The sequence below is a fragment of the Pipistrellus kuhlii genome, unplaced genomic scaffold (genome assembly GCF_014108245.1).
Source record: "Pipistrellus kuhlii isolate mPipKuh1 unplaced genomic scaffold, mPipKuh1.p scaffold_m20_p_4, whole genome shotgun sequence".
Taxonomy (NCBI): domain Eukaryota; kingdom Metazoa; phylum Chordata; class Mammalia; order Chiroptera; family Vespertilionidae; genus Pipistrellus; species Pipistrellus kuhlii.
Window position 1 is genome coordinate 83,364,601 of NW_023425540.1, and position 13,951 is coordinate 83,378,551.

At 50.9% G+C, this 13,951-nt stretch overlaps 1 protein-coding gene across 1 annotated transcript; it reads left to right on the plus strand.

Annotated features, from left to right (window-relative positions):
- The first annotated feature begins 4,501 nt into the window (after window positions 1-4,501).
- LITAF (lipopolysaccharide induced TNF factor) lies at window positions 4,502-13,201 on the plus strand. Its single transcript, XM_036411122.2, has 3 exons — window positions 4,502-4,726; window positions 10,156-10,312; window positions 12,841-13,201. Exons 1-3 carry the CDS (start codon window positions 4,507-4,509, stop codon window positions 12,947-12,949), a joined length of 486 nt encoding a protein of 161 aa, XP_036267015.1. The 5' UTR covers window positions 4,502-4,506; the 3' UTR covers window positions 12,950-13,201.
- The last annotated feature ends 750 nt before the right edge of the window (window positions 13,202-13,951 follow it).

A 13,951-nucleotide genomic window follows, 5' to 3' on the forward strand; every position in this document is an offset into this window, starting at 1 on the left:
ATCAATGATGAGAGAGAATCATCGATCTGCTGCTTCCTGCACACTCACTGCTGGGCATCGCGCCTGTAACTGGGCCATTTGCCCTTGGCTGGAATGGAACCTGGGACCCTTCAGTCCAGAGGCCCACGCTCTATCCACTGAGCCAAACCGGCCAGGGCCTCCTTTTCCTTTTCTTTAACCAGCACTGATGTTCATAGACAGAGCATTGGGCCCTCCTTCCAAAGGTGTCCAGAGTGTCAGGTGGTGCCCGGAGTTCCCACTTTTGAGGCCCTTCCGAGTGGAGTGCCCTGTGGGACTGACTGCACAGGTTCCTGCCTGGTCTCACTTACCATTCCTCAGCATTTTCTTGATTTCTCGGGGGTGGGGTGGGGTGTAAGGTCCTGGAGACTGGCCTTCTGTGTGTTCTTGCAAATGGACAATTGAGAAAAGCCACTCTTGGGTTTAACAACAAAGTTAACAATGGGGGTGGGAGAGGTACCCCCTTGTTTATTCCTCTATTTCCCCCCAACACAAAACACCCCCAGTAACCATGGCAACCAGGGCTCTGCCTTGATGCCTCAAAGCCCAGGATGCTCAAAGCTGTGTTTTTATGAGCAAAACTGTGGCTTTGCGTTTTGTTAGATGCCGAGATGCTTTCCCAGGGTATCCCGTTTGTCCCAGAAAAAGGAACACAAGTGTTTGACATAACGGTGCCAGCACCTCAGCATCCAGGCAGCCCGGGCAGCGTGGCAGAGGGTTCTCGGTGGCAGTGGAGTGTGCATATGTTGTGTGTGTGTGTGTGGGGGGGCCATCTGCGCCTGTGTGTATGTTGGGGTGAGGCCGCTGCTCTTAAGCGTGTCATGTTGTGGGCTAGGAGGAGGGAGTGGAGGCGGGCTGAGTGCATTCTTTCTGGAAGGGTGAGTAGGTGGGTGGCTGGCTGGGCCTCCTGCCCCCGGGGGAGTGAAATAAAAAGAAATGTGAAGGGGGTGGACCTGGGACTGAGTGAAGTGGCATTTCCTGGCCTGGGGCCTGGGGAAGGAATGCTGTGGAATTTATTTAGAAAGCCTTCAAACCAGCTGGGAATGGGTTGTTGCTTTTTTTTCTTTTTTCTTTCTTTCTTTTTTTTTTTTTTTTATACTATTCTAGTTTGTTGCTCTTGTTCTTTTCAAAGCTATAAGCATGCTCATGTGGCTGTTTGATCAAAAGCAATGTTCCCAAGGGACAGTGCCCTGACAGTCCAGAAAATAGGATGTGACTACAAGAAAGACGATGCCTGGTTAATGAGCGGGGACCTGGGCCTTGATTTCCAAAACGAGGCGTTCTTTACAGTTCAGGGACAGGAGGCCCCTGGCCCGACACTTGTGATGTTCTTTATTCATGTTTCTTTACTTTCGGAGGAGAGAGGTGGTGGTTTTGAAGTAAAGGAATTCCGCTTCTGAGTGGAGTCATTGATGTCCAGCGGTTTGCACGATTGAGGGTACCCCAGGCCTTATTTGCCCCTCCCACAAAGGCACTCCAGTTGCAACCACAGCAAGCAGGGCTATTTTAGGCTTGCCGCACGCATGGCGTTTTCTGCTCTCCTGGTGTTTTTCCATAGGACTTGGTGTCCATAATAAATTGTGTAAGCAGCCAGGGTCTGCGTTTTCTGAGACAGGAAGGGACAGCACGTCCTTGATGTCAAATGTGGATGTAAAGTCCTGCAGAGCATCGTGGCCTGTTCCCCCAGCTGAAGAGCCCAGTCCCTGCCGGAAGCTGATGGGGAAGTGCCTGGGGCAGCCTGAGGGGACCTCAGCAGACAGAGGGGGTGGGACGGATAGAGAAGTGTCCTCGGCTGGTCTTTGTGGTTTCTTTGTCCTTCTGCATTTCTGTGTCTGTATGCCAGAGGGACCTGGCAACAGTCCTTAGCCACTTGTCACAGGGTTCTCATCTGTAACCCCTGAGCTTGTTCCCACAGAGACAGTCCGCCCTCCTGCTTGACCCTCCCCTGTGGACTTGGGTGTCCGACCTTCTGTCCTGCCACCCGTACATGGGGCCGTCTGTGGTTTTCTTCTTGCTTCCCTAACGGACCTTCTGTGTCATCTACATTTTCTAGGGATGGACCTTCCTCTTCTCCATAACCTTCCATGGTTCCCACTGCTCCACAGCTGTGCTCTCCCGCAGAACCAGGAAATGGGCCACATAGGTATTTTAGATGGTTTAGTAGCCACATTTTTTTAAATTGAAAAGAAACAGCTGAAATGCATTTTAACATCGTACTGTAACTCACCTCCATATATCCGAAATAGTATCGTTTTGACATACAGCCGATATTTAAAAATTATAAACAAGATATTTCACATTCATGTATTTTAAAGTACTTGAAATCTAGGGTGTATTTTACATCGACGTATCCCAAATTAGATGCTAAAATATATATATATATATATATATATATATATATATATATATATATATATATATATATAATTGATTTTTTTAAAGAGAGAGAGGGAGAGGGAGAGGGGTAGAAAGTTAGAAACATCAATGAGAGAGAAACATCAATTCAGCTGCCTCCTGCAACCAAGGTACATGCCCTTGACCGGAATCTTACCTGGGACCCTTCAGTCTGCAGGCCGATGCTCTATTCACTGAGCCAAACCGGTTCAGGCAGTGGTCGGCAACAGAACCAAATATCAACAGTACAACGATTGAAATTTCTTTTGAGAGCCAAATTTTTAAAACTTAAACTTCTAATGCCACTTCTTCAAAACAGACTTGCCCAGACCGTGGTATTTTGTGGAAGAGCCACACTCAAGGGGCCAAAGAGCCACATGTGGCTCGAGAGCCACAGTTTGCCAACCATGGGGTTAGGGCAAAAAAAACATTCGGTCTCGATTCAGAGTGTATTAAATTTGCTGTTGCAAAAGTATCGATTCACCTACCTGAGGTGTCCCAGACTTACATACACGTGTTCTAGTCAATGAATTCCATATTCAGTTTTAAATTTAGATTGCTTAGACTTAAAAACAATTTGAGCATCCAGTTCCTCCGTCACGCTGGCCGTATTTAGTGTTCAATAGCCTTGTGAGGCTGGTGGCGACCCTGTTAACCCATATAGAGAACATTCCACCCTCCCAGAGAGTTCCACTGGACAGCCCGGTCTTATCAAGTCCAAACAGCCCAAAAGGACTTTCAAAATTTTCAACAGCCGAGCCCCAAACCAAGCCCTATGTATTGACTTTGTCTTGCGCGTGTCCACTTCCCGGTGACTCTCTTTCCACTTTGAAATACACGCCCTTCTCTCCCCCCAGAGAAGTCTTTTTTCATGCTTGGCTGGACAGCAGCGCTTCCTCAAAGGATTCTGCCCTTCTCCCCGCAGCAGAATGAATTGCTGCCTCTGCTCCCCACGGGTTCGAGAAGACCCAGCCGGATGGGCAGGGGTCGCAGGCCCGTCGGAGCCCGGGCCCGGCCCATGGCTCGCTGCCCCGGGAGCTCATACCCCATCTCTCCTGGGACAGGTTTGAATGGATCTCCTAACAGCAGCCTTGGCCCTGCCCCGTTGGAACACAGAGCCGCACAAAGGATGGCCCTGTGTCCTCCCCGCGGCTGCCCGGGGGCTGGGAGCCGGGCCGTCAGACCGGAGCGCACCCTGGGTGCGGGCCATGTAATTCTAGGCGGGCATCGGCTCCATCGGCTCCGAGAGGAAAAAAACAACCCTTTCTTCGCCCTCACAAAAGGAAATGTGGGCCTGGCCGCTCGGAGACTCATTTTCCAAACTAGGAACCGTGTGTGTGTGTGTGTGTGTGTGTGTGTGTGTGTTCTTTTTAAAGAACTATAATATCATATATACAGGAAGTACATAATTGTACAACTCAGATGTTCGCAAAGTTAGCGTGCACATGTAACCAGTCCCCCCGATGAGGAAAGATAACATGACCGGCACCCCAAAAAGGCCTCCTTCCCACCCCCTCCACCCTCTTCCCCGCCTCCTCGGAGTGCCCCCTTTCCTGCTTTCTAACCCATGACTCATCTCGCCTGTTTCGGAACTGTGTGTCCAGGGAGGGCATGGCGGGCTGTGCGTTTCTGGCGTCTGGCTTTTGCTCAGCACTCTGTTTGCGTAGCTTGTGGTTGGTTTCGAATGCCTTGGTCCTTTCTGGCATTGGAAACTATTCGTAAAAAAAAACCCGTGGTGGTTCAAAACGAAGCAGACACTCGGTGTGAAAGACAGGTTGCTGTTGGGTGGCGGTCTGAAGTGTGAAGAACCTTTTGCTTCCGTTCGTTCTGAGACGTTTGTCCTCGGGGTTTTCTAGGATTGGGCGATTTTCGGTTGTCCAAATTATTTACCTTTAATCTTTACTTAATGAATTCTGATTAAGGTGATCATTCTTGGGTCTTGGAAAGATGTGAACTCCCTGTCTGGCAATTCTTCAGGTTTTCTTTGTGTCGGGTAGAAAGTTAAAGAAGAGGGTGGAGGAGAGCGAGCAAGAGACAGAGAGAGCTGTCCATTAAATTGCTTATGTGGTGTCTTCTGGTTTTGCCGTAGGTGAAATGTCTGCTCCGGGATTGTACCAGGCGGCCGCCGGGCCCTCATCGGCCCCCTCCGCGCCCCCAACTTACGAAGAGACGGTGGCCATTAACAACTACTTCCCCACGCCTCCTGCGCCCATGCCCGGGCCCACCACGGGGCTGGTGACCGGCCCCGATGGGAAGGGCATGAACCCTCCTGGGTACTACACCCAGCCAATGCCCGTCCCCAACACCAATCCAAGTACGTGCGACCTCCCCTCCCACCGCTCCGCCTCCCTGTCCCCCTTCCCGCCCCGGCCTCCAGTCCGGTTTTCCTCCGTGTGAAACGTTACATACAGTCTCGCAGGTTCCGCACCGCTGAGGCTCACGGCTTTCCCACGATCAAGGACCGTTTATGAGCTTCCTCAAGTCCGCCATAAATCACCCCTTTGGCACTCACACTGTGCCGGAGAAATCTGGCAACGGCGGCTTGCTTTCAGAGACCTCACCCTCCCCACCGGGGTTTGCTAGAAGCCTGGGCCCTGAGTGGAGGGCGGGAGTCAGAGCCGGAGGAGAAGCCGCCCCGCGTGAGGAATGGGGGAGCAGAAACCCCTCCCCCAGCAGAGCCCCCCAGCGCTCCATGTGCACAGGTGCTCCCCTGCCTCCCACAACTTTATTTTTATACTAAACCTCTCAGGGTTTAGTATCCAACACACATGAAGAACGCATACAGCTTAACGCCAAGAAGACAACCCAGTTAAGAAACGAGCAGACAGCCTGAAATAACACTTCTCCAAAGGGGACACACAGATGGCCAGCAGACAGGAAGATTTAGGCTCCTTGTCACTAAGCATCAGAGAGACACAAATCAATACCACAATCAAGTATCACCTCACACCTGTCAAAAGGGGATGGGGTGGGGGGCTTCTTCCCAAGCTTGTTCTCCAGTCATTGCCTCCCGAACTACCTGAAAAGAAAGCTCATGTAACCAAGCGCACCATGTGCTGTGCACAGAGGGCTCATGGCTGAGGCCAGGCGGTGCTTCCGAGAGCGAGCGCGGGGCTGCCCGTGGGCCCCGCAGGACTGACCTCCGGGGCAGACAGGGTCTCGGCTCACCCGCGTTCATTTGTGTCGCCCGGAGAAGACACCCGTGTGGACACGACACGTACAGTCCGTGTGCAAGGACAGTCTCACCCCATCGGCCCTCACACCTTTTAGGTCACCGCTCTCAGCACTGAGGTCCCCTCCAACATTTCTCTCTGCAGACATAATGAATACAAATACATATTCTTCCACTTCCTTTTCTTACAGAAACGGGTAGCGTGCTATACACGTGCTGTGTGTGTGTATGTATATTCTTTTGTACCTTGTTTTTTTCCCCCTCCTCCACTTTCCAAAGTGTCCATATGAGTCCACAGACAACATCTTCGTTCCCTTTTACAGTGCCGACAGAGTATCATGTCCAACTTTAGAAATGTTGCCGGCCTGGTCAATAAAAAAAATGTTATCTTAGTACAGTTTTAAATTTCATGCACCTTAGAACGCAGGAGGCTTATCATCTTTTCATTTGTTTAAGCCCATCTGTATTTCCTAATAATAACTCCTCTTTTTGCTGGAATTCGCTGAAGCAGGTTCCTGTAGTTTGCATACTGTCAATGCTGTTTTATTTATTTTTAAAATATATTTTATTGATTTTTTACAGAGAAGAAGGGAGAGGGATAGAGAGCTAGAAACATCGATGAGAGAGAAACATTGATCAGCTGCCTCCTGCACACCCCCTACTTGGGGATGTGCCCGCAACCAAGGTACAAGCCCTTGACCAGAATCAAACCTGGGACCTTTCAGTCTGCAGGCCGACACTCTATCCACTGAGCCAAACCAGTTAGGGTACTGTCACGCTGCTTTAAACCCCTTTTTCCCGGAAGCCAAAGTGTTTCTTCATGCCCTTATTTTGATTTCAGTCTTTGAAGGACTAACATGGAAGAGCTGGATTTTGCCCCAAGTGTCTGTCCTTCTAGAGATTAAGGAAAAGGGGTCTAAGGTGAGGAGAGGTGGGCTCTGTCTCCAGCTTCCCAGACTTGATCGAGTTTTGCTGCTAAATGCTTGAGTTGGGAACAAGCAATAGCGTGGCCTGTTGATCATGATTTAATAACTCCACAAACATCCACAGATGGGACATTCTTATAACTTTTTCCTTTCTTCTCTTCGTGTCTTCTCTTACTCTTTCTGCTTTTGTTATTCCATACATTATTCGGGGTTAGAATTCTGATAGGTCTCCCAGGCTGAAACGAAGGTCTAGGTGGAACTGCTTTCCTTCCTCTAGGCTCTAGGAGAGAATCCATCCCCTTGCCTGCCCCACTTCTTGTCTCATGGCCCCCTTTCTCCATCCTTAAAGCCACACCAGCAATCCAAGTCCTGCTCACTGTCACATGGATAAGGGCAGAGATAGGATACTGGGGGCCCACTAGAGTTGTAAGAAGTATTAACCATGCTCTGTTAACCATGATGGTTTTGTTCTGATGAAAGAAGGCACATTCTAGCCCGGCTGGGAGCTCACCTGGAGATGCAGCCCATCCTCCCCCTCAGGGAGCTGCCTGTTATCAGGGCAAGTTTAACAACCTTGTTGCAGAAACCAGAGTGACCAGCCCTTTGAAGACCCCCCAGCCTTTGCATACCCACGGGCCTTTGCAAATCTTCCGACCTGTCAACTGCCCATTTGGCATAACCTTTTGCCTATTGACTCGCCCTTTGAAGACTCCCAGCCATTGCAAATCTCCAGCCCCCATTATCTGTTGCCTACTTCCCCATGTAATCTTTGTCCTTCTGCCCACTATAAGCAGCTGGTTTGGGGGGGCGGGGGGCTGCAGAGCAGATTTTTGTGGGTGACCTGCTGCTCTCTCACACTGCTGGCAGTATGGGAATAGCCACTCATAGGTGACTCCACCCTGTCTCTGCTTAATTGGCTCAAGTACTGACAGGCGGCCCAGGCCCATTGATTGTCTGTCTGGTTACAACATCACATTATTGCTTCATGGCCACAGCCCCTGGCCTGTGTCCCTTGGCGGGGGAGTTCCTGCTGCCGAGGGAGGGACACAGCTGATTCAAAATCACAAGCAGCTCAGGAGGAAATCGCCTGCTCAGAGAGTGGTCCCCCGGGTCTGCTCGGGTCACCTCACCCGCTTGGGCCTCAGTTTCCCCATCTGTAAGTAAGTAAGGGCTCATCGGGTACCTCTATCAGTGAGTTCTTAAAATGAGATAACATTTTATGAGGAATCATTTCATAAAAGTGCTCAGGTGACTTTGACCCCTCGAGAAGGGAGGGGACAAGATAACTTTTGATTATCTTAGTTCGCCGCTCTCTGCTCGATAAATGACTCATTCTTGCTGGCCACCCTCAACCCCACCCCAAAAGTCTTACTAAAACTGACATGCAGGTGCTAAAGCAGGCGTCAGGCTCACCTAGCCCTGGGCGGCGTTCATTTCCTCTGAGGCAGGGGCATTCAGCAGCCCAAGGGCGGTCCAGGAGGAAGTCCCCGTGACAGAAATATGAGCTTCAACACCTTTGCCAAACACCACAAAGAACACGCAAAACGCGCAGGGCTTTGGGACTGACATGCCTAGATCCTCTCCAATTGCGAATGTCTGTCTGGACACGTCTGCCGTGGAGTTTCCTCTCTTTGGCATGACCTCACATCCTCGCTGCATGTGCTCAGGTGGTTCCCGGGCTTGTCCTGCTCGGTGACCCGGCCTTTCCCCTGGCATTGAGTTGGTAAAGGGGCCTGTTTTATGAAAAGAGGGAGTTGTTTATCGAGGAGCCCTCTGTCCCAGAACCGGTGAGAGGTTCTTCCTTTACCAGCATTATCTTACTTAATCCCAACAACAACTCTGTTACATCCATTTCTTATTTTATTTTATTTTTTAAATATATTGATTTTTTTTTTTTTTTTTAAGAGGAAGGGATAGGGAGTTAGAAACATTGATGAGAGAGAAACATCAATTAGTTGCCTCCTACTGAGGATGTGCCCGAAACCAAGGTACATGCCCTTGACCGGAATCGAACCTGGGGCCCTTCAGTTCACAGGCTGATGCTCTATCCACTGAGCCAAACCTGTTAGGGCTACATCCATTTTTTAAATAACAGCTTCATTCAAATATAATTCTCAGACCGGAAGGCTCAGTCTCTTTAAGTGTACAACTCACTGGTTTCTGCCTGTTTGCAGCACTAATTCCAGAATGTCCCATCACCCAGAAAGAAATCCTGTACCTTCTACACCCGTTAGCAGTCATTCCCCAGCCCCTGGCTGTCTAATCTGTGGGTGAGGGAAACGGGAGCGAAAACCGGCCATGTCACAGTCTCTGAGATTACCATCCGCAGACCACAGTCGCAGAACCATTCGGAACTTAACACAGTTTGGGGACTCTTCCCGGACCGGCTGGATCAGGCTGTGCCGGGGCGGGGCCCGGGCACCTGCATTGTCAGCTCCTCCCATGGCTCCATGGCCAGTTGCCTTTGGAAGCCTGGCCCAGCTGAGCACAGGCCTTGCCCCGCTCGCCTGTGGGGTTCTGAATGTCCCTCAAAGGATATTTCTGGAAATCTGCCACTTTCCTCTTTTTCCCTTTTTGTCATCCCCCCTATTATTTTTAATATTAGATTTGTGTGGGTTTAAAAAAAAAAAATATATTAGAATTGTGTGTTTTTTAATAGCGCATACATGCCAGAGCAAAGTGCTGCACATACAACTGCAGGTCATTTTGGGGGGAGCGTGTGAGAAATAAAAGTGCAGCTGCTTTAGTTGTGCAGTCCCACCTCAAGGGAGGAATCCGCAGTGAAGGTGCTCCGGCCCCTGGCAGCAGCTTCCTGGTGGTGCTGCCCAATTTCTGCAGCCCCGGGCCTCTCCACCTCATTTTTTAAGTTAAGGTAAAATCTATGCTAATTAAAGGGTAATATGCTAATTAACCGGGTCAACCAGACATCTTCTGGCCATCTGACTTCCAGACAGTTAGAGGGCAACCAGGCCAGCAGGGGGCCAATTAGGGGGAGATCAGGCCAGCAGGGGGTTAGTTAGTGGGGAACCAGGGTGCGATGGGGCCTAAACTGACAGTGGGACATACCCCGAGGAGTCCCAGATTGGAGAGGGTGCAGGCCGGGCTGAGGGACACCCCCCCCCCCACCCACCCATGCACAAATTTTGTGCACCAGGCCTCTAGTATACAACATAAAATATATCATCTTAAGCATTTCCAAGTATAAGTTCAGTGGCATTAAGCACATTCATATCATTGTGCCACCACCACCCATTTCCAGAACTTTTCCATATTGTAAAACTGAAACTCTGTCTCCATTAACTCCGCAGCCTCCTCCCTCAGCTCCTGACAACCACCGTCCACTTTCTGTCTATGAGTGTGACTTCTCGAGGTGCCTCCTGGATGAGGGATCCGGCAGCATCTGTCCTTTCTTGTCTGGCTTATTTCACCGAGTGTAACATCCTCAAGGTCCATCCATGGTGCATATGTGAAGGCGGAATCATACTCCGCTGTATGGATGGACCACATTTTGCTTATCTGTTCACCCATCGGAGGACATTTGGCTCTAGAAATAGTGCTGCTGTGAACAGGGGTGTGCCTCCACCTTGTCTTCTAACAGATGTTTCCTGGTTTACTGAGCGGCTCTCTCCTCTTCCCTCCCATCAGTTACCGTGCAGACGGTCTACGTGCAGCAGCCGGTCTCCTTTTTCGACCGCCCGGTCCAGATGTGCTGCCCTTCCTGCAACAAGATGATTGTGACCCAGCTGTCCTACAACGCCGGCGCCCTCACCTGGCTCTCCTGTGGGAGCCTGTGCCTGCTCGGGTAAGCCAGGTCCCCTCGGAACCCCGGCTCTCCCTCATTCCTCGCTCGCAGGGTTTCTCAGCGGTAGCACGCACTTCTGTCTCATGGGGTGCCGTCCTACGCATGGAGGACGTTGCTCAGCATCCCTGGCCTCCACCCACTGTGTGCCAGGAGCTCCTCCGAAAATCGTGATAAATAGGAATCGTCTCCTGTTGAGAACCACTGCTCCTGAGCATCTCAAAGCTTGGGAGCTGCTGTCCCATCATTGCTTCTTTCTTGTTCGTTTGTTAATCCACACACGAGGGTATTTTCCCATTGACTTTTAGAGAGAGTGGAAGAGAGAGAGGGAAGGAGGGAGGGAGAGAACCATCCAGGTGTGAGAGACACATCAATTGGTTGCCTCCTGCACACACCCCAACCAGGAATGGGGATCGAACCTGCTATCCAGGTGTGTGCCCTTGATTGGGAATTGAACCCGAGACCCTTCGGTGTGGGGATTGATGCTATAACCCCTGAGTTATACCGGCCAAGACCCATAATTCCCTCTTGCTCATCTGCTCACACCACTCCCTCTATGACATATAGTGTATGCAGTGCCCGGCAGAGCATCCCCGTGCGTCTTATAGCGTGATACCTTAGGGATCTCTGTTCCTTCCAGGATTCCGTGGTCTAAATCACAGTGTTTGCCTCTCTCCGAGAGAAGCTTTAAACATCTGCACATTACATATACTCGATAGTCATCGCTTTAAAATGTCTTACCCTTTTATGAGCCCAAGTGTTTTTCCCATTGCCTCCACAAGGGGATGTGTAAATATTTATGTCTGCCCCAAGGACATTTTATTGAAAGAGACAATAATTTCTGTTCTGAGAGAAACTTGAAGATACACAATTTAATCCCCTGCGCCCTCCCCCCTCCCCCAACAGATCCAGGCAGCCTCCTGGCTCCTGGCCGTGGACTCTCTCGGAAAACCTTGGGGCTCTGTGTTCTTCCCCAGAGGCAGGGTGTTCGTGCGTTTCTTTTCAGGAGCCCGGCCTCTTGTGCGACTGGCTCTGCCTCCTTTGCTGCAGGCCTGGAGAAGGCCCTGCCTGGGCCTGCTGGTTGCGTGGGTTAGAGACAGTATTGGGGGGAACTTTGTGTGGTGGCTGCTGTAAGAAGCAGCCTCTCCACGTGGAAAGGGGATCAGTCCGAGACAGAGGTCAGCAAACTCCAGCCTGCTGTGAGGTGGACTGGAACACATCACCTCCGTCTATGGGTCATGACCTCTGGCTGCTTTCACACTGCAGCGCGGATAAAAGAGGTGCTCTCTGGCCCTGCACCAAAGAGGCCCCCCCAACCTTGGTCTGAGGCTCTGGAAGGCGCCCAGATAACCCAGGACTTGAAAACACACTCGGCACAGTCTGTCGGTGGGAGCAGGCTTGGCAGTGGTTGGCGTAGTCCTTTCCTAGAGCTGCCATAACAAATGACCTCAAACCTGTTGGTTCAGAACAATAAGGATTGATTCTCTCTCAATTTTGGAGGCTTGAAGTCCAAAATCAAGGTGCCATTACCCCCCCCCCCCCCCCCCAATATTCCCCTAAGGCTTTAAAGCAGTGGTTCTCAACCTTCCTGATGCCGCAACCCTTTAATACAGTTCCTCATGTTGTGGTGACCCCCAACCATAAAATTATTTCGCTGCTACTTCTTAACCGTAATGTTGCTACTGTTAACGAATCGGAGTGTAAATACTGTGTTTTCCGATAGTCTTAGGCAGCGGTTCTCATGTATTATAATAAGATATCCATGATCATTCTATACGTTGCTTGCCACAAACCTGGAATCAACCATTTGTTCAGGAAGACTTGTATTCTTTAATGGGAAATACATTTATAGGCCATGGTCTTGGCATTTTAAGGGGAGAAAGCATGCACTCTAGATTGGGCAGTCTGGGAGACCAGTAAAATAAAATGCTAGCAGGGTCCCCTAAGACCATCGGAAAACACAGATGTTTACATTACGACTCATTAACAGTAGAAGCGTTACAGTTATGGAGGAGTACCGGAAATGGGAACTGTGGTAAAGGGTCGCGGCATCAGAAAGGTTGAGAACCACTGCTCTGAGGGGAGAGTGCTTCCTGCCTCTTCCGGCTTCGGGAGGCCCAGTGTCCTTGGCTTGTGGCTGCATCACTGCCACCGTCTTCACGTGGCCTTTCCCCCCCCTGTGTCTCTGTATGTGTCCTGCTATAAGGATACCAGTCATTGGGTTTAGGGTAAGGTGACCAAATGTTTTTGCAAAATTCGAGACTTTTTTAAAATGCCGCGGGACGCGGGACAGATTGTTAAAAGGCGGGACTGTCCCGCCAAAAGCGAGACGTCTGGTCACCTTAGTTTAGGGGGCCAGCTGAATACTCCGTCATGACTTCATCTTGAGGTTAATTCTATCTGCAAAGTCCCTTTCTCCAAATAAAAGTCCCATGCACAGGTTCCGGAGGGGGGGGGGGGCCTAGGATGTCTCCACCGTCCCCACGGCTGCGGTCGCTAACCCGCCCCGCGGGGGCCGTGCTTGTCTCCAGGTGCATCGCGGGCTGCTGCTTCATCCCCTTCTGCGTGGACGCCCTGCAGGACGTGGACCATTACTGTCCCAACTGCAAAGCTCTCCTCGGCACCTACAAGCGTCTGTAGGACTCGGCCAGACCTGGAGGAGGGAGCCGTGTGCATGGCAGGAAGTCCTTCCCGACCCTCTCTGGCTCCACCCCTGACGGAGGAGGGTCCACCTCAGTGGTCTCATCTCTCCGTCTCTTCTTGTCTTCTTTTATTGGGGGGGAAATATCGCAAAAGCAACTCACTTCCCGGCCCCAGAAACTGCTGCTTGGAGTCGTGCACAGGACATGCAAAGACATTGACCTTGAGGACTGGGTCAAGGGTTTTCCCGCCTGCCCACGACCCAAGCCGTCCGTCCAACTGTGATCGTTGCCCCGCCTGGATATTTTCTGGTGATTCGCCTTGCCAGCTTCTTTTCTCACCTCCGTGGGCCGTTCCGGGGGCTGCTCAGACTGAGGAGTCACAGCAGGCTTTGTTCCTGAGGCCGCTGTGGCCTGGATAGGACTAAGCCAGCCTGTAGCGCTGCCATTGCACCCTCTGTCCTCACGTCTGATGGCAGCAGTCTTGCCTTAAGGCCTCGGCTCTCGGATTCTGTAACCGCAGGCTTTCTGCTCACACGAAAATCCACTTTCATTTTTTTTTACTTCGTTTTTAACGACACGCCCAGGCCCCAGCCCCACAGGAGCGGGCCCGCTTCCCTCCGTTCTGGGTGCCAGACCCTCCGCCACTTTTCACGAAGGGCTTTTTCTGGTGGAGAGATTATTATTTGTATGAACCGTTTTTACGACCCTTTGGCCTTAAACTGCCTTGGAACGTGATTTTGACAGAAGGGGTTTTATAGAACCATTTTCTGTGGCCGTATAATTGGTGTCATTTTCCCGTTTGCCAGGGCACTCTCGTATAAATATATCTATTTTTTCCTCAATAGAAAAAGCCACAGGGAACTGCATTCCCGGCCTTCCCTTGGGCCTCAGTGTGGTCCTTACGAACCTCTGTCAGGGAACTCAGAGCCGGGCCCCCTTTGGGGGTGTGTTTGGAAAGACGAGGAAAAGCACGTGTGAGCATGTCGGGTTCCATGGTGCT

Bases quoted from the DNA above. Each gene is read 5' to 3' on its own strand.
- LITAF (XM_036411122.2), top strand. From the start codon at position 4,507: ATGTCTGCTCCGGGATTGTACCAGGCGGCCGCCGGGCCCTCATCGGCC. The intron at 4,727-10,155 runs GTACGTGCGACC...CCCTCCCATCAG, and splicing joins CGTCCCCAACACCAATCCAA to TTACCGTGCAGACGGTCTAC. The intron at 10,313-12,840 runs GTAAGCCAGGTC...GCTTGTCTCCAG, and splicing joins GGGAGCCTGTGCCTGCTCGG to GTGCATCGCGGGCTGCTGCT.